The sequence below is a fragment of the Mirounga angustirostris genome, unplaced genomic scaffold (assembly GCF_029215605.1).
Source record: "Mirounga angustirostris isolate CCGP_5_RB_7025 unplaced genomic scaffold, mMirAng1.0.hap1 SCAF_7, whole genome shotgun sequence".
Taxonomy (NCBI): Eukaryota; Metazoa; Chordata; class Mammalia; order Carnivora; family Phocidae; genus Mirounga; species Mirounga angustirostris.
The window spans coordinates 64525901-64552418 of NW_026991715.1; the positions used below are offsets into that span (position 1 = coordinate 64525901).

A 26518-nucleotide genomic window follows, 5' to 3' on the forward strand; every position below is an offset into this window, starting at 1 on the left:
GTATAAGAGATTTAAAATATAAAATGTATGTGTGTGCACATGCATGCATGTGTGTGTATTCTTGCACACATACACACAGCCATACTTTCTAAGAGTCAGAAGTGATGAACTGGATTTATATATGGCTATCTAACAAACATAAGAATATGTGAAAAAGAACAATGAAATATACACAATACCATTCATGTAAATTTAAAAACACACATATACAACATAACATCACACAGTTTCCAATAATTCACTTGTCTACATCAACATAGGAAGGGTGAAATGACAGGTTACACATCAGCTCCACTGGGCTGGTTTCTGTAAGGAGAGGGGACTGGGAAGGAAGGTGGGGAATGAGTAACAATGCAAAGAAATAAGGAGATTCATCCTCAGATCAGTGCTGACATACAAAAGGATTTTCTGGACTCATTACCTAGTATAAAATACCGTACACAAGCATTTCAAACATACTTATTATATAATAACATACTTAAAATTATTTATGGTTGCAATTTAGGTGAAAGCTAGTATTAAATAAGCCATTGGCTTTAAAAGTAGTTTTATAAATAGCTAGTTGTTTTTCTCTACATCCAGCTTGTTACCAGAAGTTGTGATATACTTAAGTAGTACATTCAAGTGTGAGTCTGACTGGTAGCTGGTATCACTACATAACAATAATCCAAACATAAAATGCAAACAGACACAGTATGCAAAAAGGAATTACTTTATTATTTTATTTAATTGAAAAATAAGCATTCAGTTTCTTAAATGTTGTAATGCTTGGGAAGTGGAAGAGGAAGAACTCCTTTTTGAGGAAACTTTATTTATTTATTTATTTATTTTTAAGAACTGAGCCACCCAGGCGCGACATCCTGTTTGAGGAAACTTTAGGAAGCATTTCCCAACTGAAGATTGTTAAAAGGTAAACTGAGGCATATTAAATTTTTTTTTCAGAGTTTATTTGAACAAAAATCAATTCAAATGGGGCAGCACCAATCCAGAAGTGGTTGGGAGTGCTCTGCCAATAGGGGTTAGAGAAGAGACTTTTTGGGGGAAGAGGTTAAAGCAAAGCAAGGAAATTTGATTGGCTATAGCCTGCATTATTTGGGAAAGCCTAGTTAAGCTGTTCGTGATTGGCTGTCCTTAGGTTTTGCTTTCTTAACCTTGAGGCATTATAGGCTTAGGTTTTGGTTTGCTTACTTAGGCTGCTAAGATATTAAAGCCAACTCAATTTAATGGTCTTCTCATTTAATTAATTTAATAAGATCAATTAGCAAGAAAAATAAATGCCTGATTCATAGTTATTCTTAGCAAAATCATGTTAATAATCAAGCACTCAGGGATCATTTACTTCATGATTATCGACGCACACGCAAACAGTAGTTTGTGAGTTTCTTTTTTGTTGTTGTTTTTAAAGATATTTATTTATTTATTTATTTATTTGAGAGAGAGTGAGAGAGAGCACAAGCAGGGTGAGGGGCAGAGGGAGAAGCAGACTCCCCGCTGAGCAGGGAGCCCAATTCTGGACTCGATCCCAGGACGCTGGGATCATGACGTGAGCCCAAGGCAGATGCTTAACCCACTGAGCCACCCAGGTGCCCTGGTTTGTGAGTTTCTATATAAAAATGCAGATTCAAATGTTAAATAGCATATCACATCACAGTATTATATAAATATATAGTACTTACATAATAATGATGTTTTATAGAAATCATTATATATACCAATGTTTTCATAATTTGCATAAAACAGGTAATTTGTTTAAATTGTTTACTAAGTGGTAGTGAATAGAAACTTTTGAAGTCTTATTTTTCCTTTTTTAATTATGAGGGTTATAGATTATCATATAAATAAAAGCATCAGGTGAAAGATTAAGTAATAAAAGGATCTGCTAGACAGGATGAGACTCCATCATTAGAATTGCTAAAAATACAAAATGAGGAATTTGCTGTTACTGTATATTAGATATGCATACAGTCACCCTTAAACTAAGAGAAAAACACACTTACAAGAAGAACCACCAAACCATAGCCACCTTTCAATTTTAAGAAATGAGTATTTCACTTGAATATCAGAGGGCCTTCTATTGAGTTAAAAACATTATTTTACATATGATTATTATAAAGAAAATATGTAATTGGAGAAATTAGAGAACCTAAAATTGTAAATTGTCATTATTCATAATACGTTTATCTTAACAGAGATTTTATTTTATGTACTAGCATTCTACCTCTGATGGTGATCTGTTCAATTAGCTCTTTTTCCTAACACCAAGTATCTGGAAGTATGTGAGTATAGGTATTTTTTTGAAATTTCCAAATAATGATTTTGCACTGATAGCATTTAAACTGTTATATTTGTAAATTTTTTTTCCAAATTCACAATATTGTTCATAATCAACCTCATTTAAGCATGCACAGTTCACAGTGAAGACAATCCTCCTAGGAGGGCTTTTGGGTAGGGTCTTGGAATACAAGTAAGCTTCAGGCAAAAAGCTTCAGGTAACCATCTGTTTTGTGTGATATGAGAAATAACTTGAGCGTCCCAGGCAGTTTTAAATAATTGGATTATAAAGATTGTCACTTAGGGGTTAAAAACAACAACAACAAAAAACAAAAAAACACAGGAACATTATCACCAGAAGCTTCTTGTTATAAATGAGAGGGAATTGGAACTCCCCTGTTCCTTCACGTTATCTCATTAATGTATTTTATTGAATCCCTCTTTCACATCTTCTGTAGAGGCCTTGGTGGGGGGAAGCACCATGAATATGCCTAAGGAGAAAGGCATTTGTTGGAAGTATATCAAGATGAAAGGAGCAACTCAGAGCAACAGTGCATAGCTTACTTACAGTTTTGACATGACTGGTCATAGTTGCTATAATATACTTTCTCTTAAACAACCTCCATATCACCAAAAACCCAGTCAACTGACATTCTCCATTCCCACAGTTAAACATGATCCCTGCTCTACACTTCCTGGTGCGTTGGGCTTATCTTGGTCAGGCCCACCACCCACGTTCTTGCCAGCTGAACTGCACATTAACCATGAGTCAGTTGTGTTTGTTCTCCAAACTTTTTTCAAGTTGTGCCTGTTTTTTTAGTTATGTAATTTAGTTAAACATAATTGCTAAAATGTAACTGGGAAAGGGGAGGGTTTTTTGCCTATGAAAACATGAAAAAGCTTGCAAAAACCTTAGAAAGGCAAATTACTGAAAACAAACAATAACACTAGAAGAAATGATTAATAGAACTATTATCAAAGATATTAATAGAACTATTGTCTAAGATATTAATATCTAGGATTCTACGCTTGGATAACTTCACCAGTAGGTTTAAGCAAAAAAATAAGAACTGAGGTATTATTAATGCTTTATGGGTGTGGTTCATCCAAGAAACATAAAACAGAATTTAAATTTTTTTTTAATCAATTTTTATTAGCTAACCAAATATTTAGTTCTGAAGCTCCAAATAAGAAGGCTTCTCAACTGTCCTTCACTATTTTGAGTGTCGGCCAGGCTTTATCATCTGTTCAAGTAATACAACTGTCTTCTTTAAAAAGAGAGGGGAAAAGAACACATGTGAACAGACATAAAACAATAATCTCTTTATGACTCCTTGCACCTGGTAAAGCTTCCAATCAAAGTGAAACACCTCATTCACTAAACAGCATGCAACAGAAGCAATGCACTGTCATGGGTGTAATCCGTTGGTTGTTCCAAGAGTCCTGGCCTAGCATAACAGTTTCCTCTGTATTTCCACCTGTTTCTAAAGGACTCTCACTATACTGTACTCCTCTTTCTTGGTACTTGCTGTGGGTAGACTTTCTTCACATGCTCCGACATTCACAGCTTCACATTCAGAAGTGAACTGAACTGTGGCTATTTTGTTTAAAGACTTCTACTTCTAAGTTCAGTGGAATAGTATATAATAAAGGGAGTGTAGAACCCTCATAAATAAAGTCCTATGGTCTGAAGTATAGATTTTAATTCATATGCTCTGAATTTTAGATTTTTTTCTCTTTCTTGGTTACTTCATATGGCTAGGGCAAAAATTAAAGGAGTCGTGTTTATAAAAAGCCCGTCAATCTGAAGAGATTCAGTAAAAAGATGGAAGGGAGGGAGGGAGGGAGGAGAAAAATAAAGAAACCACGAAGCACAGATAGGAGAAGTTAGGGAAGAAACCAGAGGAATAAAAAGAGAAAATGATGTCAAGACATAAGTAGGAATGCTAACGCCAATAAAAATACGTTAGAAATAATGAAAATAAGGTCACTTTGCTTATCTCTATTTTTCAAAGAAGCCTGAGGTGCTCCCCAAAAGAAAAAAAAAAATCCTTGATGCCTAAGCACAGGGGCCCAAGTGAGTATGCTATAAAGGGAGAGGGACGGGGGAGGCTGAGGGCAAGACTTGACTTTCTTACATTCCTGTAGGTGGCAACAGCTCTTCCGTGGGAGGAATTTCCATGTGAATGCTCTCTTCTGTTTCAACCACCTCACTGAGTGGACTTCAAAGTGAATGGGACTAAGAACAGTGCTGAGTAAATCAAAATGACAACATATACAGATATAAACACAAATAAAAAACGGATATCCAATTACTTAACGATAGTCTTAGCTAAAACCAAGTCCCCTGATGCCAGTATCCCTATCCAGGACAGGGAAGGATTAGCAGGCAGACAAGAATGTACTATCCCAGTATGTGCCCTCTGATTTTTCTTAATTCATTGTATTATTTGTAGCATGCAAACAACAACAATGTCAACAGAAGAATTTCCAAGTTTTGCTATGGGAACATTCTATACTTTTCCATTTATGAAGGTATCATTGGTAGGAACAACAAGTGTCCTGAAATTTTAAAAGCTGACATGGGATCGATTAAACATCAAGACAAAACCAAATATCACATGATAAAAACTTAAAAGTACTTGTGGAAAGCAGAATACTATGATAATCTTCATTTTCATGTACTGAAGAAAAAGTCTACAAAGTAAACATATGCTCTAGCACAAGAGATGGCAAGTTTTCCAGGATATTATTTTCTAGCATTATGCAATATGAATGAATTAACCAAAAAAAAGCAATAAGAGGGCTAACAAGTGAGACTGGAAAGCTCTGGGACACAGATGTAGTACTGATTATCAAGTATTACCTTTCTATATTCCTTGTGTTCTTCTGGCTTTATTTTAGTCTAAATAAGTACAATCTTATATCTGTGTGTCAAAAATAAAACTAAATAACTATATTTCAGAAGTTAAGTTATATTGCCATATTGGAATATATCAGCAGAGACCTTGAGCAATAACAAAATAGACCTATATTTCATGGTTTTTTTTTTTGAGAACTCCATGATTCAAAATTTTTGTATAAATAGACAAACTAGACAGTCCTTGGTTATTTCTCCTTATGAAGAAATTGTTACTCTAGACCTAAAGGTAGGTGCTAGGCATGTTACTAAGTGGGCTAACCAGATTATCTAATTTCAGACATGCTGAAAGTAGGTTTTTAAAATGAATCCCAAATCAGACAAACACTAGCAATGTTCCATATTCTCTTAAAATGTCACCGGATACAAAAGATTCATTGCAGTCTAGAGTAAAGTCATCCTAGAAGAAGCAAGTAATGTCTTTTAGTTCTTCTGTTTGCTTATGAATTTCTATAGTAAGGATTAATTTGTAATTTGCATTGTATTTCTATGGGAGTTATGGGAACTACCCTTAAATATCTAATTATTTTTGAATAACACATGGAAGGTAAAATGCCCTAAACTGTTGTAACATTTTGAATACATTTATAAGCAAATAAATCCTGAAATTTGAGGTCAGAGATTTTCATAACAAACCATCTGGGACTGGACTCGCTGAGAGTGGGACCTCTTAGTATTTGGTATCGGGGAGAATGGCGGTGCTATAAAAACTGGAAAGATGAGAAATGAAGAGAAGCAAACCCCGGGAATTGGGAGTCCCATACCACACATCTGTAGGATATGCAGGCCCCTCCCTCCTGGGGGCTGATCAGCAAAAAGGACCGCTAACACCCCAAATTGCCTAACAACCAAATTTCTGTTTCTTCAGGGCAAGAGTAGATCACTGCACTTAATAGCAAGATGTTTGTTTTTGAAAAGCCAGGCTGGTAAGCTAGGTATGCCCCACTACACTTCCTAACATGGCTTTGGGCAAGTTTCTTAACCTCTGTAAATCAGAATTTCTTTATCCATACAATGGTAATGAGGTGTTATCTAACTCACAGGGTTGTCTGAGTATTAAAGATGATGTTACCCTTACCTACTTAGCATCTTTAAGCATTTGATGATTGTTTGCTATCCTTACCATTTTGTCCAGGGAAGACCAAAACTGAATTTTCACTTCCAAATGTGGAAAACAAGAAAAAGAATGAAAGGATTCTTTAATTCACAGGGATTAGGCCCATTAGACTCCATTTTTTAAATTTTACTTTTCAAAGTTCCTCTATATACATGATACACTATTTCATTGTTCTTTATATTAACCTTAAGAAATTAATTGGACAATTCTGGTCTTCTGTATGGGCCAACAGGGAAAGATGATGGGGGACTTTTTGGTCATCTCTGCTCCCTTAGAAGTAAGAAGAAGAATATACAAAGAACAAAACCAACCACAGAAAAAGTTCTACTCCCTACACACCACTCTGGTCCAATAGCAACTCCTTAATAACATGGAAAAATAACATTTTTACATGTTTTCAAAGAAACACAGTTTCAACACTACCAGACAGTTCTATATAGCAAAACATTAAATTATTTGAAATTTATGAGGAAGAAAATAGAACATATCTCATTATTTTAAAATAATAGTTTTGCTGAACAGATGTTGGTAATTAGGAAATCTTTTAAAAATGTACTGATTGGGGCACCTGGGTGGCTCAGTCGTTAAGCGTCTGCCTTCGGCTCAGGTCATGATCCCAGGGTCCTGGGATCGAGCCCCGCATCTGGCTCCCTGCTCAGTGGGAAGCCTGCTTCTCTCACTCCCACTCCCCCTGCTTGTGTTCCCTTTCTCGCTTTCTCTCTGTCAAATAAATAAAAATCTTAAAAATAAATAAAATAAAAATGTACTGATTGTATCATTTGTAAAGGCAAATTTAGGGAAACTAAATTATACTTATTATTATTATTATTATTTTTTGGTAGCTTGAACTATAGATTTGTTCCTTTGTTAAATCACTTCACTGTTTTCAAACCTTCAGTGGCTTTTCCCTCCTACCCAAATTAAAACATGTATGTTTTCCACTGTGGCATGCACAAATCTCTATGACATCATACAACTTAGCTTTCCAGCTGTATTTCTGATTATTATCACATGTGCATTTATGCCTCTATATAATCATTAAATGGGTTTAATTCATCCATTATTTCTTGCATGTCTATAATCTACAGACATAATGACGGATACAGTGGGAAAATGTAAAAACAGAAAAGATTTTCGCACCTGTCACGTAATCAAAAAGAGTAAGACACACAGGTAACTACAAAACAAAATAGAATAATATAAATGAGAAGGGGACAAATGCCTTGTCACGGACATAAAGAGAAATCAATTAATACTGGAAATAGGAAACCAAGGCCGAGAAATGCCAGGGGGCCTGTCCAAGGTCACATACCAGGACTGAATGGTCATCAAAGACTCAGAGAAAAGAAGAGAGATACGGTACAAGGTGGAGTACCCACTATGCTGAGGAATAATGAGAGGTCTGGTGAGGCTGGACAAAAAGGGAATTCTTCTTTATCTATGTCTGTCCACCTGAAAGGCCTCTTTCATCTACTGCAGCAATCTGAAAACTTATCTGCTCTGTCAGCCTCATTTTATATGAATCCCTTTACATTTATATGTAATACTTAAACATTATTATTATGGCATTAAAACATTCTGCCTTGGATCTAATACTGAACATGCTATTGGCAGACTCATATTAAGTATGATTTGGTTCAGCTGTGACAAAAACCCAACTTAACAGTGGCTTAAATAAGATAGAACTTGGCTTCTCTCTTGTGTAAACATGTGACTGGGCAGATGGGGCTGATACATCAGGGCTCCAGGAACCTTCTACCTTGTTGCCACTGTATGTAACCTTGATCTCATTGTCCAAGATGGCAGCATTTGAATTCTCAGCAACAAAATGTAGAAAGGGATGAAGAGGGCATGTGGGTGTTATATCTGAAGGAAGGTTCCTAGAAACCACCATGTGACACTTTTGCTTATATGCTTTTGGCCCTAGTGAATCACACGGCCACAGCTAGTGGAATGGGAGGTTGGGAAATACAGCCTAAAAGAACATATTTTTATACAGAATATACAGACTCTTACAGAATAAAACTGAGGTAAAAATTGCTTAGCCACTAATCCTCTTGCTACAGAAACAGATGAAAAAGATATGGGGAGACAGTTAAAAGTCTTGGATATTTTTGAATATGTGAGAATGTACATTTATTAATTACTTGCTATATAACCAACATGTAACTAAACATCCATCATACAATCCTCACAACAATCCTAAGAGGCCACTCTGTTTTTGTTGTCACTTTATATATAAAGAACTTCTATCTTAGGGTGGTTAAATAACTGTATTCAAAATGACAGCTGCCAGTTGAATCCAGAACCACCGATCTTAAATACCATATTGTTTACCATAGAATATAACTGCTTATGCAACCTAAGTGTCCACTGAGAGAATGGAGAGAGATGTGGTACATATATATAATGGACTATTACTCAGCCATAAAAACGAATGAGATCTTGCCATTTGTGACAACATGGATGAACCTAGAGAGTATTCTATGTTAAGTGGGTTAAGTCAGTCAGAGAAAGAAACATACTGTATGATTTCACTTACATGTGGAATCTAAAAAACAAAACAAATGAACAAACAATCAGAAACAGACTCATAAATACAGAAAACAAACTGGTGGTGCTAGAGGGGAGAAGGTAGGGGAATGGGAAAAATAGGTGAAGGTGATTAAGAAGTACAAACTTTCAGTTATAAAATAAATAAGTCATGGAGATGAAAAGTACAAGGAATATAGTCAATAATATCATAAGAACGTCATATGGTGACAGATGGTGGCTACTCTTAATCATGGTGAACATTGTATAATGTGTGGAATTGTCAAATCACTATGTTGTGCACCTAAAATTAATATGACACTGTATGTCACCTCTACTTGAATAATAAAAATTTTAAAAAAGGAAAATAGAACTTTTATTTCTAACATTGATTATGACAACAATTCTGTTCTTATTTATTAAAGATTTAGTCATAAGGATTGGTGAGAATACAAGTGAGCCAACAGATAATGCCCCTACCCTCAAGCAGCTTACCTATAATAATCTCCGATACAGTCTTTAAGGATAAGTTGTGACAAGTGCTCAAGAAGAAAAGAACAAAATGCTATATATAGTACATATATTAGGAGAACCACATTTAGTCTAAGGTGAGGGGCTTCCTTTTTCTTTTTTTTTTTAAAGATTTTATTTATTTATTTGAGACAGAGAGAGAGCACATGAGAGGGGGGAGGGTCAGAGGGAGAAGCAGGCTCCCTGCCGAGCAGGGAGCCCGACGTGGGACTCGATCCAGGGACTCCAGGATCATGACCTGAGCCGAAGGCAGTCGCTTAACCAACTGAGCCACCCAGGCGCCCGGTGAGGGGCTTCCTTGAGAAGGCAGCATCTAGAACAGTAATTGGCACATGGAAAATACTCAATGAATATGATAAATGAATGAATTTATTAATTTAAATGGAGTTGGAGGTCACTTTCAAAGTCACTTTTCTAAGCCTGAGGAAGCAGAAGGGAGTACACTTCAAAAAAGTCCCATGTGGCTGGAATTCACATGGTAAATTTTCCACTCTTCCCAAAGCACAGAGTTAAGAATTCAATTGTTCATTGAATTCAATCAAACAGCTTTTTCCCTCTCAAATGTCCATACAATGAAGTAGAACATTTTCACATAAGATAATTTAAAATGTTTTATCTACTTAGATAAGCTCCACATGAGCACAAAAAACTTGTCTATTGCCCAAATGGCTCTCTGCAAATAAGTAGCTGCTCAATAAATACTAGTTTATCGGCAACAGATCTGAAACTAACAAAAACATTCTGAAAAAATATTAGATAATGTACTCTTCTTTCAACATTTATGTACATCTTTCCAAATCTGGGTTAATGCTCCTAAGAAAAGGAAAACTAAGATCCACTGGTAATATTAAAATGTCTTATTTGTTTTTTTGTTCTGCATGATAATCACATTTCAGTTTAAGGGCTTCTTGAAAGCTGCTGTTATGTAAAAATACTGGCTTAGGTTGGGCTCCTGCTAGGAAAACTAAGATACAAAAACTCACATCTACTTCTGAAATTCAGCACTGTATGTCTAGCAGCACTAATGATAGTAATAAACTAAGGAGACCTGGGTTTAACACAGTTTTTTAAATCTGAGAAATGAAAATACAGCCTATGTATTATGAACTCAGGAAAAATACTTCAAAGCTACTGAAGCATTAAATATACAATAGATGCAAGAAATTTGCGAGCCCATCTGTGGAAAAAAGGAGACCTTTATTATTTTTTTAAGAACCAAAAATCACAACACAGTAAAACGATCTACACTAAGTACACCAACGTTAGGCTGAAATAGCTACTGTTTTAATTAACTATATCACTTCTGGGGAAAACAGTAGCAGCCACAGCAATAACAACATTAAAAACAAATACATGGAGAAAATGGAAGTAACCTATGGTATGGAAATGCCCTGAACAAAGCATTCATGTAGAATGGCTACACTTACTCAGAAGCTCAAAAGTCAGTTCTTTCCTTCCTGAGGGTCCTGCACAATGGTGCTCCCGGGTAAACTGTTGTCTTATAAATGGTTTTGATGGGGATGGAATTAGAAGAAAAAGAAGCTTCCACTGTTTTGGGAAGATACTTCATTTTAGGGTTCCTATCTGTACCCTCAAATATCTATTTCTTTTCTTTTCTTTTTTTTTGAAGATTTCCATTTATTTACTTGAGAGAGAGTGAGAGCGAGAGAGATCACAGAGGGAGAGGGAGAAGGAAAGCAGACTCGCCACTGGGCAGGGAGCCCGATGTGGGACTCGATCCCAAGACTCTGGGATCGTGACCTGAGTGGAAGGCAGGCACTTAACTGACTGAGGCACCCAGGGGCCCCTCAAATATCTATTTCAACTCTAAGTAGACACCACCTTACTTTGCATTCCACTAGGTGAGGCCATGTGACCCACGAGTGGCCAATGAGGATAAGTAAGTGCCTCAAGGCAGTGGTGCCCACTTACTCTACTTCCAAGGTCTGTACAGAGCAGCAAACTATCACTCTTCCAACTTTAGGCTTGACACTGTTAGGATTTTCTCCAAGTAAATCAAACATTAAGACTCAAAATATATTCATCATTTTCCAGCCACACCAACTCCTTTTCCTGATTTCTATATTTCCATTAATGGTACCAAAATCACGCTTAGGCTCAAAACCCTAGAGCTTAATTTTTCTCATTTTTTTTCCTTCCTTCTCTCCTCTAACACACAATTCAATCATCAGGGCTGCACCCTCAAGCCCTCTTACAATTTAATCTTTTATTTTATTTCAACAGCTGCTACTGTAATTCAGGTTCTCCTTGGGCAGTTAGCTATAAAAGCCTCCTAACTGGTATGCCTGCTTCTAGGCTTGTCTCTGCATTAAGCACGATGTTTATTTGATGAAATTTTACTAACTGCCTCCTAAACACTCAGTATTGTTTTGGGCACTCATAATACATCCCACTGACAGGTCATCTCCCTGAACTCTAGTTCTGACATGGTCAACACCCTGCTGAAAACCCTTCAATAATCATCAAGTGCCACCACATTGGACACTGATGTATTTGCACATTCTGGTGTTGCCTTACCTTTGCAGACTTTTATCCTCCTATTCCCCTACATGTACCCATCTTTTCAGTAAAGACCAGTCCCTGATGTACCTTCTGCTCCCTCTGTTTCCCTTGTGACTTTGTTCATTCTGTTCTCTCTCCCTCTGGAATAACTTCCTTAACATCATCCTCAAAAATGCTGAATATGCTAAATTCACCTTTAATAATTAAAATGTAAATGGCTTTTTGATGTTTTCATTATATTCTGGTTGCATACAAAATAAATATTTCTTCTTTAAAGACTCCTAAGACCCAGCTGAGGATTTAACAATAAAACATTCAAAGCCTGTTCTTATAGGGATGTAGATTTTTTTTATAATCCTTTTACCATTTAATTATGACTTAATTATTGAAGGCCTCATGTTACAGACAAAAATCCTATGAAAACAATTAAGCTTTACTATATCTAGTTCATGGAAGAATGGGGATTCTACTTATGGCAGACATTGATATACGCAAGTTAGTAATAAAATATCACCAAAGCAGCTTAGGTAGTTAGGTCTTGGATTTGTGATGTTTTGATGCCATCCATTACTTTAAAATGTTTCACACCAATGTCTCATTTTGAAGAGCAATATACTGTTCTCTGATATCTTAATTTTTTAAATTGTTTCCAATAGTGAAAGGGGCACCTCCAAGGGGAAGTATGTCTCTCACACGAAGACTAGTGTGAGCTCCATTAGCATAATGGTCACTAGTTTTTTTTCTCAAAATCACCACTATCAAAATCCACCTGGATTGTCTGTTCATTATATAGTGTCCTAGGTCCCAACTCCGACCCATGAACTCAGAAACTCTAAGGATGAGGACCCTATTTAAACAGCTCTCCAGGTAATTTTTATGTAGTTGAGTTTTGAGAACTGCTGTCCCAGCTAGAGGTGGATTGCTTGCATATGGGCAAATATAAATTTTATTGGATACAACAGGCACTTATTTGTAAAGCCTTAAAAAAATGCTAGACTCCCTCAGGCCCACTACAAGTGCCCATCCCGTCTTCAAAAGAAAGAAAAAGAAAGAAAAAGAGAACTTTCAAGAGCTGTCAAAGAAAGGATAGTACAGAGGTTATGAGTAGTTTGGCGATGGCCTCTCACACAAGCTCCCTGTGTGTAAATCGCAAGCATGCAACCTACTATTTTAGTGAATTTGGACACTTCCTTTTCTGTGCCTAGATTTCCCCATCTGAATAATGGGGATAAGAACAATACCAACTACCTGGAAATAGGTAGTCAGTATATGTAAAGCAATTGTAATAGCACACAGTGCTAGCTGTTAGATTATTTTAAAGCTAATATATAATACTATTGCTAATGAGACTCACTTGTAACCCGACTATAAGTGAATATAGTAACTTTTTTTTCTACACTTAAGCCTAACACATTCAGTTAGTTTTAAACAACAAACTCCCCCAAACCAAAATGTTTTCAAGTTAATTACTGTCTCAAGAAAATAAAGCTTTCAGGATCAGGCTAACTGGCTCTGTACTTGGTCACATTTTCAGAACAAGGGGGTTTTCAGTAAGGTGTTGGGGCAGAACAAATTTGTTCAGTGTCTACAGTGGAAATAAGGGATTCCTTCAGCCCAATCCAAACAGTAATCCCACTGGTTCACAGAAGATAAACATGAAGAGACAATCAAACCTTTAGCTCAGACTCTCACTTTTCCCCCTGCTTCTCTGCATTTCTCACAAGGACTCAGGACAGGCTGCCAGAGGCTCTCTGTCCTCGCCCTATGAGGGACAATTGTTGCATTGGACGCCGTGGCTGACTCTAATTCGTAAACCACATTTCCCATCAGCAGTTCTCATGAGCGGGTTTAACACCTTCGGTGAAGCTGGATTCACAATCACAGGATTATGAGGAGTGCATCAAGCAATGAAAAGAAAAGTTACAATAAGAAACTCTGAAAGATGACTGGAACTCAGTTACCCTCCTTTAGTCCTAGGGCCAGAAACTGGAAGAGACAGCCCAGAGGCTGACTAGATGGTTACATGGAGAGATCTGAAGAGGAAACCGACCTAAGTTTGCCACGAATGTGATCAGGGGACATTGTAAAACGAGAAATTCTAAATGTTGACTGTTCTATTTTTTTTCATGACCATAGCAAGTCATTACTTTCAATTAATTCAGATTATCTCTAGTTCATTCTTAACAGTATCATAAACTAAAAAATCGCTCTGGTAATAGTCACAAGATAATGGGAACTGAATGAACTACAAGGCACTTAAAATCTTAACCTTTCTAAATACAAAAGTTAAGCTGGAAATGTTTCCCTCATGGCCAAAATGTGTAGCAAATACAATCAAACAGTCTTGTATATACGGGTGGCTCACTGAATTATCTACTCAGAGTTTAATAGATGCTAAAAACTGTGTTAAAACAATTCCCTGTAGGAAGAATGAAGGGGGGGAAATCGGAGGGGGAGATGAACCATGAGAAACGATGGAGTATGAAAAACAAACTGAGGGTTCTAGAGGGGAGGGGGGTGGGAGGATGGGTTAGCCTGGTGGTGGGTATTAAAGAGGGCACGTTCTGCATGGAGCACTGGGTGTTATGCACAAACAATGAATCATGGAACACTACATCAAAAACTAATGGTGTAATGTATGGGGATCAACATAACATAATAAAAAAAACAATTTCCTGTAACTCTTTACATTCCATATTTTATGAATAATAGTAATAAGGTATAGTTTGTATGTTTTTGACATTTCTGTAAGGGTAAAAATTACAAATTACATAAGCTAGAGAGATACTAGTATTTTAAAAGCTTGTTTTACTAGGGCAAATAAATCTTAGAAAGAGAAGATATGGTTACTTTAGCAACAACAATTGTCTAAAGTTTCAAATTCTTGTGTGAATATAATAAATTTATAAAAATGTGCAAGAAGCTAAAACAAACATTTAATTTTTAGCATTTCAGGAAACACTTAAGCGGGATAGGAGAAGATGAAAATTTTGGTGTTTGGTATTCAAGGCTTAATTACCAGACTTCCTAGAGAACACCTTACAAATATTACCCATGTCTACCTAATGTTGCTTATAAAGGTGGTTTGCAGTGATTACAGAGAAAGGTATGGGTCATCAGGATTTGCAGAAATTCTGATTCCTGTGCTGCCCAGATGGGTGAGGCTTTCCCTATACTGTGGGTAGACATACCACACATGGCACCAAAGGAATTGTGCTAAAATGGCACAGTTCACATGAAAGTTTGTAACATCTGAACACAGAGAGCGAACTGAGTTGGGGGCACTCTCAGCACCACTCAGTGCAGTATAATTACCATGCAAAAACAGAAACTATCTCTCTTCCACTTATTTTGTTCAATATTTTCTATTCTATCAATCAATTATTTGCATCTAAATGTTTTTGCTTTTTATTCAAGGTGCTATGGAAATAGACTTAAATTAGGTGTAATTCGTACTCTCAAGTGGCTTACAAGATAGGAGAAAGGTAAAGAATGACCATAGAGAATGTTACCTGCTGGTGACTAACATATATAATTGACAGAGTGGGAAAAAAGGACAGTGTGGTCACTTTTTTTTCCTAAGATTTATTTATTTATATTGGAGAGAGAGCGAGAGTGTGCATGGGGCATGGGGAGGGGCAGTGGGAGAAGGAAAGGGAGTCTCTTTTTTTTTTTTTTAAGATTTATTTATTTATTTATTTGACAGAGAGAGACACAGCGAGAGAGGGAACACAAGCAGGGGGAGTGGGAGAGGGAGAAGCAGGCTCCCCGCTGAGCAGGGAGCCCGATGCGGGACTCGATCCCAGGACCCCGGGATCATGACCTGAGCTGAAGGCAGACGCTTAACGACTGAGCCACCCAGGCGCCCCGGAAAGGGGCTCAAGCAGACTCCCTGCTGAGCGCTGAGCTGACACGGGGCTGGGGGCGGGGGGGAGGGCTCAATCTCATAACCCTGAGATCATGACCTGAGCCAAAACCAAGAGTTGGCTGCCGAACCAACTGAGCCACTCGGTGCCCCCAGTGTGGTCACTTCTATCTTTGGAGATAAAAAGCAGGAATTCCAGGAATCACATTATACAGAATAGAATGAAGGATCTGAACTTACAGAAGCCTGGTAGATGGTGAATAGATGAAGTAGGAAGGGTATGTGCCTAAGCACAGGAGCAGAAAACAGGCAGATGAAATTTAGGAACAGCAAGAAATCTAGGTCTGGTGCCAAAAGTCAGAGAGGAAGCAGCTTAGAGCAAAAAGAAGAGATTCGAGATACAGCTTCTTTCAAATTAGAGAACAATTGCTATATTGTTAATCATATATTCCATAGCTCATAGAATCTGGAATTAAGATCCAACACACATCCTTTAAAGCACATCAGAAAGCAATATGTATTAGTATTAGTATAAATGCTGTAAATGACCAAATAAATAAACTAAATATATTATTTTTCAGTACAGATACATCCAATCATTTTTTTCTTAATGCTAAGTATCTTTTTGTTTTGAAAAATAAAAAAGTAATATTTAATTTAAAAGGTAATATTTTAAAAATATTGCAAAACACACACAACTATGTATGAAAGGCTACTTCTAATAAACAACCTAAAGAAAAACTGCAATTTTCCAGTTAGGATTCCTGTTTATAAAAAGAGATCACTAGACAATCACCCAGCAACACATTAATGTTCAGATGTCATTAGGCTTACAGAGTAGTATGGATGGCAGTGTATCTGAGAAAGTAGCTTTTTAAGGAAAAAGACAGGCTAAGCCATTTTCTACTTGAATGAAGAAGTAGTAAAGATAGATTGGATTCTACGTAATTCAGGTTCTGTAACTAGAAAACAACCTGAAAATGAAAGAAAAATCTACCTCTTAAAATCTATGTTTCTGAAAATGGTTTTTGTATCTCAAGGAGCTCCAGCTGTCTATAAGTACCAAGAGTTTCACACACATTACATACAGGCTTTTGAAATGACATAGATGATTACTCTGTTTTTTGCTGCATTTTCAATCCTACTGTTCACAAAGATTAAAAAAAAAAAAAAAACCCAACCATGTATGAAATGTGTACTCCAGAAATATGAATCTGTAACTCAACTTGTGCTCATATAGTTCTCATTTGGGCCCATGTATTCTGCGTAACTATTATTTTGTTTGAAATACAAAAGTCAGATAGTCTTGCTTTGCGATATTTTAAATTTTCCAACAACAAAGAGAATCTATAGCCATTTAGGAACAGTAATTGCTGCAAATTCTTAAAGATTTTATGACTAATGAATGATGCTTGTTATGAATTGCTGCTAAAGCTGGGTGCACTTCTGCCTAGGATATCTAACATGGTTCTGCCTCCATCCAGTTTAGAGAACTTTTGTGGGTCACATATTTCTCATTATCTTTCCTCATTTTTCTTCACTGTTCTTTACCTCTTTCTACCCTAAACAGTTATCACAACTACAGTTGCAGTTCCAACAACAAAGTGACCAGATCATCAAGCAAAAGTGTTATTTTAATTTTACTTATTTATTTGTTTGTTTGTTTATTTATTTATTTATTTAATTTATTTGTTATTTAATTTTATTTATTTTTTAATGTATCTTGGGAAGACCAAATCCAGGGTTTATGAGTTGATCAGACATATTTTTTCAGTGTAGTCTGACGATGACCTGCAGTAGGTCTGAGAGGCAATCCAGAAGTTTCTATTTTTACCCAGTAACCCAAAAGATTCCTGTGCACATTAAAGTTTGAGGAGTAACGATCTCTCCCCACACAAAAAATATGTGGCATATAGAAAAGGAACATATTAAGATCATACTCACATTTTTGGAAAGAGTAATGAATTATTTAAAAGGGAAAGATCAAAGCCTATTTTTCTCAGTGATAAAATACTTGTACTGACATTCTACTGGTAAATTAACTTTCAAAGGAAAATTATGACTTCGCTTTGGTATACCCATCAAACAGATCAGCATGTAATAATATAGCCATGTAATACCTAGTATAATGCCAATTCCTCTCCTCATGTTCTATAAATATTATGCTAAACCAGCTTTCCATTTAACAAAAGTTTTATTAGAATAAGCTGTTCAAATATAATAAAATATTATGGTTCAAATGAAAGGGTGAGTAGATGATGTAAGACCAGGGTATATATATATATATATAATAGTTACATTTACCTTGTTCACTTTACTATATCCTAGATTCAGAACATCTTTTTTTTTTTTTTTAAGATTTATTTATTTATTTTAGAGGGAGAGCGAGAGTAAGAGCAGGGGGAGAGGCAGAGAGAGAGGGAGAGAGAGAATCTTCAAACAGACTCCCTGTTAAGCACAGAGTCTGACGTGGGGCTCGACATGAGGATCAACTCCAGGACCCTGCGATCATGACCTAAGCTGAAATCCAGAGTCGGCCGCATAACCAACTGCCCACCCAGGTGCCCCTAGATTCAGAACATCTTGAAGGAAAGTGCTGTCTTTCTTCTAGTGCCTAGTAGAGCAGAGACTACAGAGGAGACAGTCATTTAGTAAATGTTTGTTGCATGGATTAATAAATGACCAGCTGGAAATGTAATATATATGCATTCTAGAAAGAATGTACATGCATAAAACAAATCAACTCAGAAGTTAAAAAAAATATTTTACTGCATGTATCTATAAAAGAAAAATAATGAATATAAAAGAATTATCTTTAAAAATAAATAGCAAATAGTTTTTAGCTCTTAGTCAGTTAGCAAAGTACCCAGAAGAATTAAATAAGCTTATACATTTTTATATAAGATAACCCAAGACATATTTCCATAATTATACAAAGTTGCTATTTCTAATACATCAGTCAGAAAGAGAAATTGGCATTCCAAGATGCTAATGAACTAGTCAATGTTCAATGTGGTGGTTATTTATTAGTTGGAAAAAAAATGTAGGTAAGGAATATAAGGTCAGAAAAACTTGAAAATGGGGAGAAAAAGGTTTTGTTTAACTGTATTTATTGCACTAACCCTTTAAATCCAAAACCAATTATAAACATTGTGGTGCTTTCAATAATTGCCCACTGAGTGTGTAAATTTAAAATGGCAATTTCAATTTTTATTTCACCTAGACAAGGAAGAGAATGGAATTGAATACTAATGTGTGTCATACACCTGAAAGAGTAAGGGAATACTGTGCTCATTATAAGTGAGTTTAAGCAAAGTACTCAAATGTTTCATTTGAAGTACTGAATATAAACAAAAGAATTAAGTGACAAGGGAAATTAATAATGCTCAGACAGAAAATTGGGTACATGAGTAGACTTCCCAGAGTCTCTTAGATATGATTTTCCTTTAAGAAAGGGATACACTTTTTCTTTTAAACAAATAACTCAGAAAATAAGATGTTATGAAAGAATGCAGTAACATAATATAATAACTTTGAACATAATCTCAGAATACTTATTAAAATGACAATTGAGAGTTTTCAGTTTTCCCTCCACTATACCTAAGACTTTTTCATTTAATATAAAAGCCTTCTTATTTACTTATATTGCTTTTCTCTGAGAGTTCATTATCATCTTCAGACTAAAAGCAAAATAATAACAATAAAAAATAATAATGATAGACCCCCCTTAAAAATAAAAGCAGTATTAAATTATTCAACTTAAAAAATAAATAAAATAAAATAAATTACCTGAGTTAACAAAGTTATATTTAATCTAAATTTCTCTAAGAGTCAACCAATGTCCTGTTCCATTGAGGTTATTTCTACCTATAATTCCTGGGATAAAGAGAACTTAAAGTTAATTCATACTTTGAAAGGCAGAATAATGTGTAAGTTAAGTGGGCAATAAACTGGGACACAGTAAGTGAAAAGTCAGGACGTGAAACATTAATAAGGTGTTTCTCAGAGAAAACTTTGCAAAAGTATGTTATTTATGGTTTATCAAAACATGGCAATGACTGAAGCTCACACACGTAATATGCCAAACAGAAACCCCGACGCAATTTTGTGACACTGTCTCACATCATTCTGCAATGTCTGCTACAAATCTTAATTTCCAGAGTTTTATCATGATTGCAATCCCACAGATGGTAACAGTCCACTAGGGTGATTTAAAAAAAATAGTCTCTGCAATAATTTTTAACAATAAGAAGATAAGCATTTTTTGTTGTTCTGCATCTATTTTAAACCTTAATTTTATCTTCATTACTCTGGGATCAAAACTGTATAGATATGCCATAGCCACTATCTGGAATTCTCTTTGCACATGTAGAAAAATCAAGTGTAATTTAAGAAGCAATTTCTGCAAATGAATGCAAAAATAAATGCATAAAACAAAACAATATCAGGTAACCACGTGGAGCCATATAGGTAAAAGAAATGTATATAGGTAGGATATGTAAAAATTCATAAGAAACCTGAACAAAGGAAATATCTAAAGGAGATTTTAGCCTAGTTCCTAAGATAAGGAAGTCATGTTACTTGGCCATAAATCAATTTCTCATTCTATTAAATTCCTGTAAAGCAATCCCTATACACTGCACCTAATAATGTCAAATCATGGATTTCCACATTAAAAATTACCCCTGACTCAAAATACATAGTAAACAAAATAGCTCAACTATTTAAATCAAAATTCTGTAATAGCTCCCTGGAATAAGCCCCAAATCTTTTAGTATGTATGAGTCTTCATACATACTTAACTCACACACTTAATTAGAACATGTTCCTCTATACACAAGTCATGATTTTCTATATCATGTTCCCCAGAATCTCACCTAGTTTCTTTGATCATGCTGTTCCGTAGATTTTTAGTCTCTACTGAAAGCCATTTTCCATGGCCCACCTAAAAAACTATTCTCCCATAAGGTTTTTTCATGATAATTAATTATGTCTTCCACTAAACCCATTGCACACTGGGTTTTCCTTCTCTTCAACACACATCAATGACTTGTTAGATGTTATTAATGTGCTCTCCTCAACACAGATACAATGTTCAACAGAAATCATGGTTTAATCACCTTTTCTGTCCTCTTAATATGTAGTTTACTGTCTCACTTCAGCTAAGTCATCAAAAAGCATTTAACTGGATAAAACAGAAGGTTCTGGTATTACTACCATCCATCGCATTTTAGGGAAATCACTTACTATCTTGGTATCTCATGCTTTTTCTGTTTAAAAAAAAAAAGCTGGCTGATGGTAATAAATAAAACAGTATGAATTGAAACACTCTCAGCTATTGAAAGAAGGTGCTGAAGGCATTTTAGGGATTCTCAAAATCTATTGTATACTTTACATGCTTTGTACACGTGAAACCAATTCCGAGACAGAGAAAGTAAAGATGCAATTTTTACTTTCTTCAAGTGTCAGAAGTTGCTGTTAAATGTTAACACAGTACTAATGAACACATGGCATATGTAAAAACCTCCTTCTTTGATATGTACCTTAAAATAGTAATATTCATAGCCCAAGAGTTTCAACATTTTTAACCCTCTTAATGCACTTTTCAGTCAGTGGACATATATGCCACAGTTTCAGATTTTATACCCAAACCGGACTCAACTAACTCATCCTGTCCTCTGACCATAAAGAAAAGTCACACCTTGGGCTCTGACTTATATTCTTTCTGAAATGATTCTGGTCATTCCTTGGCAGTCACCTTTTCCCATCCCATGTGTTACCTGAATCCATGGCCATCTGTCATTTTCTGCAGCTGTCCATGCATTTATAAGCCCCTTCTTATTGAGACGTGCATAGTAGGGATACCACTTCTGGAGTCCAAAAAGAGCTCGGTGGGTAGAGGAAGCTGTGATTTGTTGATTTGATATGATTCCACCTTCAATTCCCAATGGGCCTGAGCATTCTGGGAACAAATCAGGAAAAGATGTGAGTGTGTCAGAAATAATTCACTCTCAAAATGTGCCTGTTAGATTTGATAGGAGATATTTTTAAAATTAATTTGTACCATCATGCCTTAATTTGTACAAATTTAATTTGTACCATACACCTACTTTACAGATCTGTCATCAACCTCCACATGAAGAAAACAATTCTTTCTCCTCAAGACACTCTTCTTCCTTTGCTTTGAGTGTGACAACCTCAACAGATACTGCCCCTCTGCATTACGAGTCTGCATATGCACTGTTATCCCTTGGCTGCTGATCACATCAACAAAAGTGCAAAGCCCTTAAAGGGCCTATCTCATATTTTATGTTTTCAGAAATTAGCATACCTCATAAATTGTAAACCCTCAATAAAAATCCTCAATCCATTATTTCTTGACTAGCCTGCATTGGAGTTTTGTGTCAAAATCATTTTTATACTGACTTAGCATTTCTCATTACTCTAAATTTTTTTAACTTAAATTTTTATAAACATCAGCAGGTATGCTTCCAACAAAAAGGGCAAAGTGCAAATCTGTCAACATTTAATAATAATAACTTGTAACATGTTATGAGTAATAGAAAACATGTAGACAAATTATTTTTATAAAGTAAACAGGTAAACTCCCTGACATTATACTTAACTTATGTACACTAATAAGTAAATCAAGATATTAAAATATTTCTACTTCTATTTCTAATATTTTAAATTCAAAATTCATAGTTATAGGTATTTTGCACTTACATTTTAATTCTCTTTTAGAAATTTTTCTTTAAATTTGCAGCTTGGAAACTTAAGAAAAATTTCTTAATAAAATTTTTAAATTCTAACATTAAGGCATAATATATTATATATGCATATAAGGCATAATATATTATGTATATATAATATATATACATATTATGTACATATTACATACATATACATACATATTATGTATATATATACATAATATATTATGCCTTATATGCATTATATGCATTATATATGCATATATATAATATATATGCATATATATAATATATAATATATAATATATATGCATATATAATATATATGCATATATATAATGCAATATGCATTATAATGCAAATATGTTCTCAGATATCAAATAAATTTAGATTTTAAAATTAGAAATGAAGGCAAATGCATCTAAAAAGTAAATATATTTTTATATATATTTGAATTTCTTATTTCATAAAATTTCACCACAAATGACATTTATTTTAAATTCAGTTTTGAAAATTCAGAATAATATTATGATAACATGAAAAGTAATACCTAGTTTTCTTAATTTCAGTTATACATTTAATACTCATCTTTTTGTCAAATTCAATTTGTAGAATATGATAATCCTGTTATAAAATATGCTATCCTAATTTATCAGAATTCCTAAAAATATGTGAGGAGCACACTGCCATTATGAATTGTTAGTATATATGTAAGTCAACTTGATCAGTGATGTCACCAAGCATATTTTGGGTTTTAAGTAATATTGAAGCCCAACATTTGTTGGTAATTAAATGTTTACACTTAGATTGAGGATGGAAGTATGAAAGAAAGAATTTTGCAGTTGCATTATAATATTTTAAAAAGTTCCAAAGATGTTTCTCATTGGTAACCATTCTTTCATTAAGCATAAACATGTTTCTCTTTTCTATTCCATGCTCAGAGAATAAGTAGTTCTAATCACATTACCTACTAATATTTCTCCAAGGCTTTAAAATCTTGAAACACTTTTTATAAAACAGATGGAAATATGTGGATAAGTAATCATCTTAATCAGACTTTGTTAGTAAAGATGGCATCAATAGAGCAAAAATTGCATCTTTGTAATGGATAACTGATAAATCTTTTACCTTTAGGAAGATGCACTATATCACTTGGAAGTCATTAAATTAAGAAGCCATTCATTTTTAGAGTTGCAGTATTAGGATAGATAATAATCTGATTTTCACATTTCAAAAAAAATTGACCCCCAAAACTCAGATGTTGAGTCTTTGGATTCTTGTTTTGCTTTCCATTTTAAACTTCAAGATCTTTCCAGACTTCATAAAAGCACTAAGAAACTTTCATGATGATACTTTGATTTTAGACAACCACAGGAGGCTGGCTTTTTAAGAACATTGCTTTTAAAGGAGTCTTAAGCATGCTTGATGCTTGTCTTTGATTTGTGCAATGTTTGGATGGGAAAATACAGCAGGCAAAGAGATCATTTATTGTAGGCCAGTCAGTAGAACAGCAGAGAGAGAAAGAGCCAGGTTTAATTTAACTTAATTTAGTTTAATGTATTAATTAAACTACATGATAGTCTTAGAAAGAACTCTATACCATTTAGGTGTCTTCTTCTAAAGACCTTATGCTGAACTGGACATTCTCACCAAATCTGTAACCATTTTAAAAGAGAGAGATTAGACCTCAAGCCACACTATTCAGTAAGTCTACTTCATTGGTAGTCTTAACCTACCAACCTCCACTTAACTAACATGTCAGCAAACACAGTGGGCCAGGAACTGTTGCATTATCAGATAAGTCAAATACCAATGAACAATTAAAACATATATTTGTGTGTGTGTGTGTGTGTGTGTGTATATATATATATATACATATATATTTTTTTACTCTGCTGTAAGACTTCCAATCTTTGTTATGCTCTCACTACACATTCATTGAAATGAAACATAATCCAAAAAATATAAAGTGACATGTTATATTTTTATCAGGTTTCACAGCTTACAAAGTAGTTTTACATGAGATATCTTATTGCTGTGATGTCAAATTTATTAGTATTTCTTTTCTCAGTCTTCAATTCCACATTTTTTAAAAAATAAATTTTTACAACATTCACTTACATACTGTACATTGCCAATCAGTAAAGCCTACCAGAGAAACCATGATTATGTGTGGGGTTCTTGAATGAAGCATGCATCCGTGAAGTATCAGCTTACTTCCTTACTGGCTAGTGGTCCTCAGTTTTTCTCGTTTCAAATATTGGGGTTATATTGGCAATGACGTGGATGGAGCTAGACTGTATTATGCTAAGCGAAATAAGTCAGTCAGAGAAAGACAAATACCATATGATTTCACTCATATGTGGAATTTAAGAAACAAAACAGATGAACATAGGGGAAAGGAAAAAAAAAGAGAGAGAGAGGAAAGCAAACCATAAAAGACTCTTAACAACAGAGAACAAACTAAGGGTTGACAGAGGGAGTTGGGTGGGGGATGGGCTAGAGGGGTGATGGACATTCAGGAGGGCACTAGGTATGATGAGCACTGGGTGTTGGATGTAAGTGATGAATCAGGGATTTCAACTCCTGAAACCAATAGTGCCCTGTATGTTAACTCACTAGAATATAAATAAAAATTTGAAAGAATAAAATAAAAATTGGGGTTATGATGACACCCTAATTCACCAGCTCTGAGGTAATATGAGGTAAAAAGTGCTCTTCCTCTGTAACTATAAATTGTTAGAAAAGAATTCTGGAATTCTTCCTGTTAGAAAAGGTTCTGGACAGCCACTTGCATGTTCTCTTGAGGGTATACTATTGAGGTGATCCTGGATGTTTTGCTTCTCTGGAGTAGGCTCTGGGTCTTACACAGTGTTACATCCTTAGGAGCCCATGGTGGTTTGCACAGAGTAAGAGTTTAAGTGATATGTGATGCATGTTGGTATTGAGGGTTATTATTTTTTTTTTCTAAACAGTAAACAAATAAGCAAATCCAAGGCTTATACTTCATATCACACTGCAAGTTGTCACAACAGCAGCTCTTCTTCATTAATCCTTTGGATCACAATCAAATGGATGTCATCATAATAAAAAGTTCAAAATCCAATTTCCTTTTGCCTGTTCTATCCACTTCCCCAATGTCCTATTAAATTCAACAGTTATAAAAACTAATGAAGGAGTTGCAATTCAGACTGCAAATGAATATACACCTAAGATTAAGTGACCTTAAGCAGTGAACAATAAGATGCTTAAAAGGCAGATAATATGGAGATATATGTTGTCATCACTATCAACAAATAGGGGATAAATATGAAATAATAATTGATGAACAACATATTAGATGAGCATTCTGAAGTCTGAAAAGAGCATTCACAAGTATTTTCTCACATCATCAAAATAAGACTACAAAAAAAAATGGTTACCATATTTATTTCATCAATGAGGAAACTGGTGAGAAGGGCAGTTAAACTTGTAAAAGATGAGTCTGGAATTGAAGCCAATTCTCTCCTTCACAAATAAAATAATATCAATTGATAGAGTGAAGAGTTCAGTAATTCTTCAAAAGTTGGTTCTGGACCTTTTTCTTCTGCTGTTATTTTATATGGGGGGTGTGTACTTATCCCAGGAGAGAGAATAAGAAATAAACATGAAGGAAACATGTAGAATGTCATTAGTGGCATTCAGGATATGACAGATCTTTCCCAAAGTGGGATACTTTAAAACAATGGGTGGCAGTTGATGGCAGTGAGTCACAGAAGTAAATATTGAGGTTTTGTGGTGGTCTGTGTCCCACAAGGTGTTAAAAAATGAAGCTGTGACCATTATTGGCCTATATACTGCTTATCTAATAGCAATAGGCTAATTCAGTTCCAACTAATTTATCGACTTCTCACTATGTGTCCATCCATCCATCAATTCCCCACTTAATTTGGTTTTGAAGAATATTTATTAAAGCCATACTATACACTAGGGACTTTTCTAGGCAGTGGTGAACAAGGCAGAAAAGGCCTCAGCTCTCAAAGAGTTCATATTCTAGTGGGGAGAAA

The 26518-nt window shown here is 35.1% G+C and overlaps 1 protein-coding gene across 2 annotated transcripts in view; it reads right to left on the reverse strand.

Moving 5' to 3' along the window:
- EDIL3 (EGF like repeats and discoidin domains 3) overlaps nt 1-26518 on the reverse strand; it is a 392992-nt gene that overhangs the window by 106383 nt on the left and 260091 nt on the right. For both annotated transcript variants that reach the window (XM_045897839.3, XM_045897830.3), the window contains one exon: nt 21540-21721. In XM_045897839.3, the coding sequence (XP_045753795.1) occupies nt 21540-21721 (182 nt within the window). The remainder of the gene's footprint in view (nt 1-21539; nt 21722-26518) is intronic.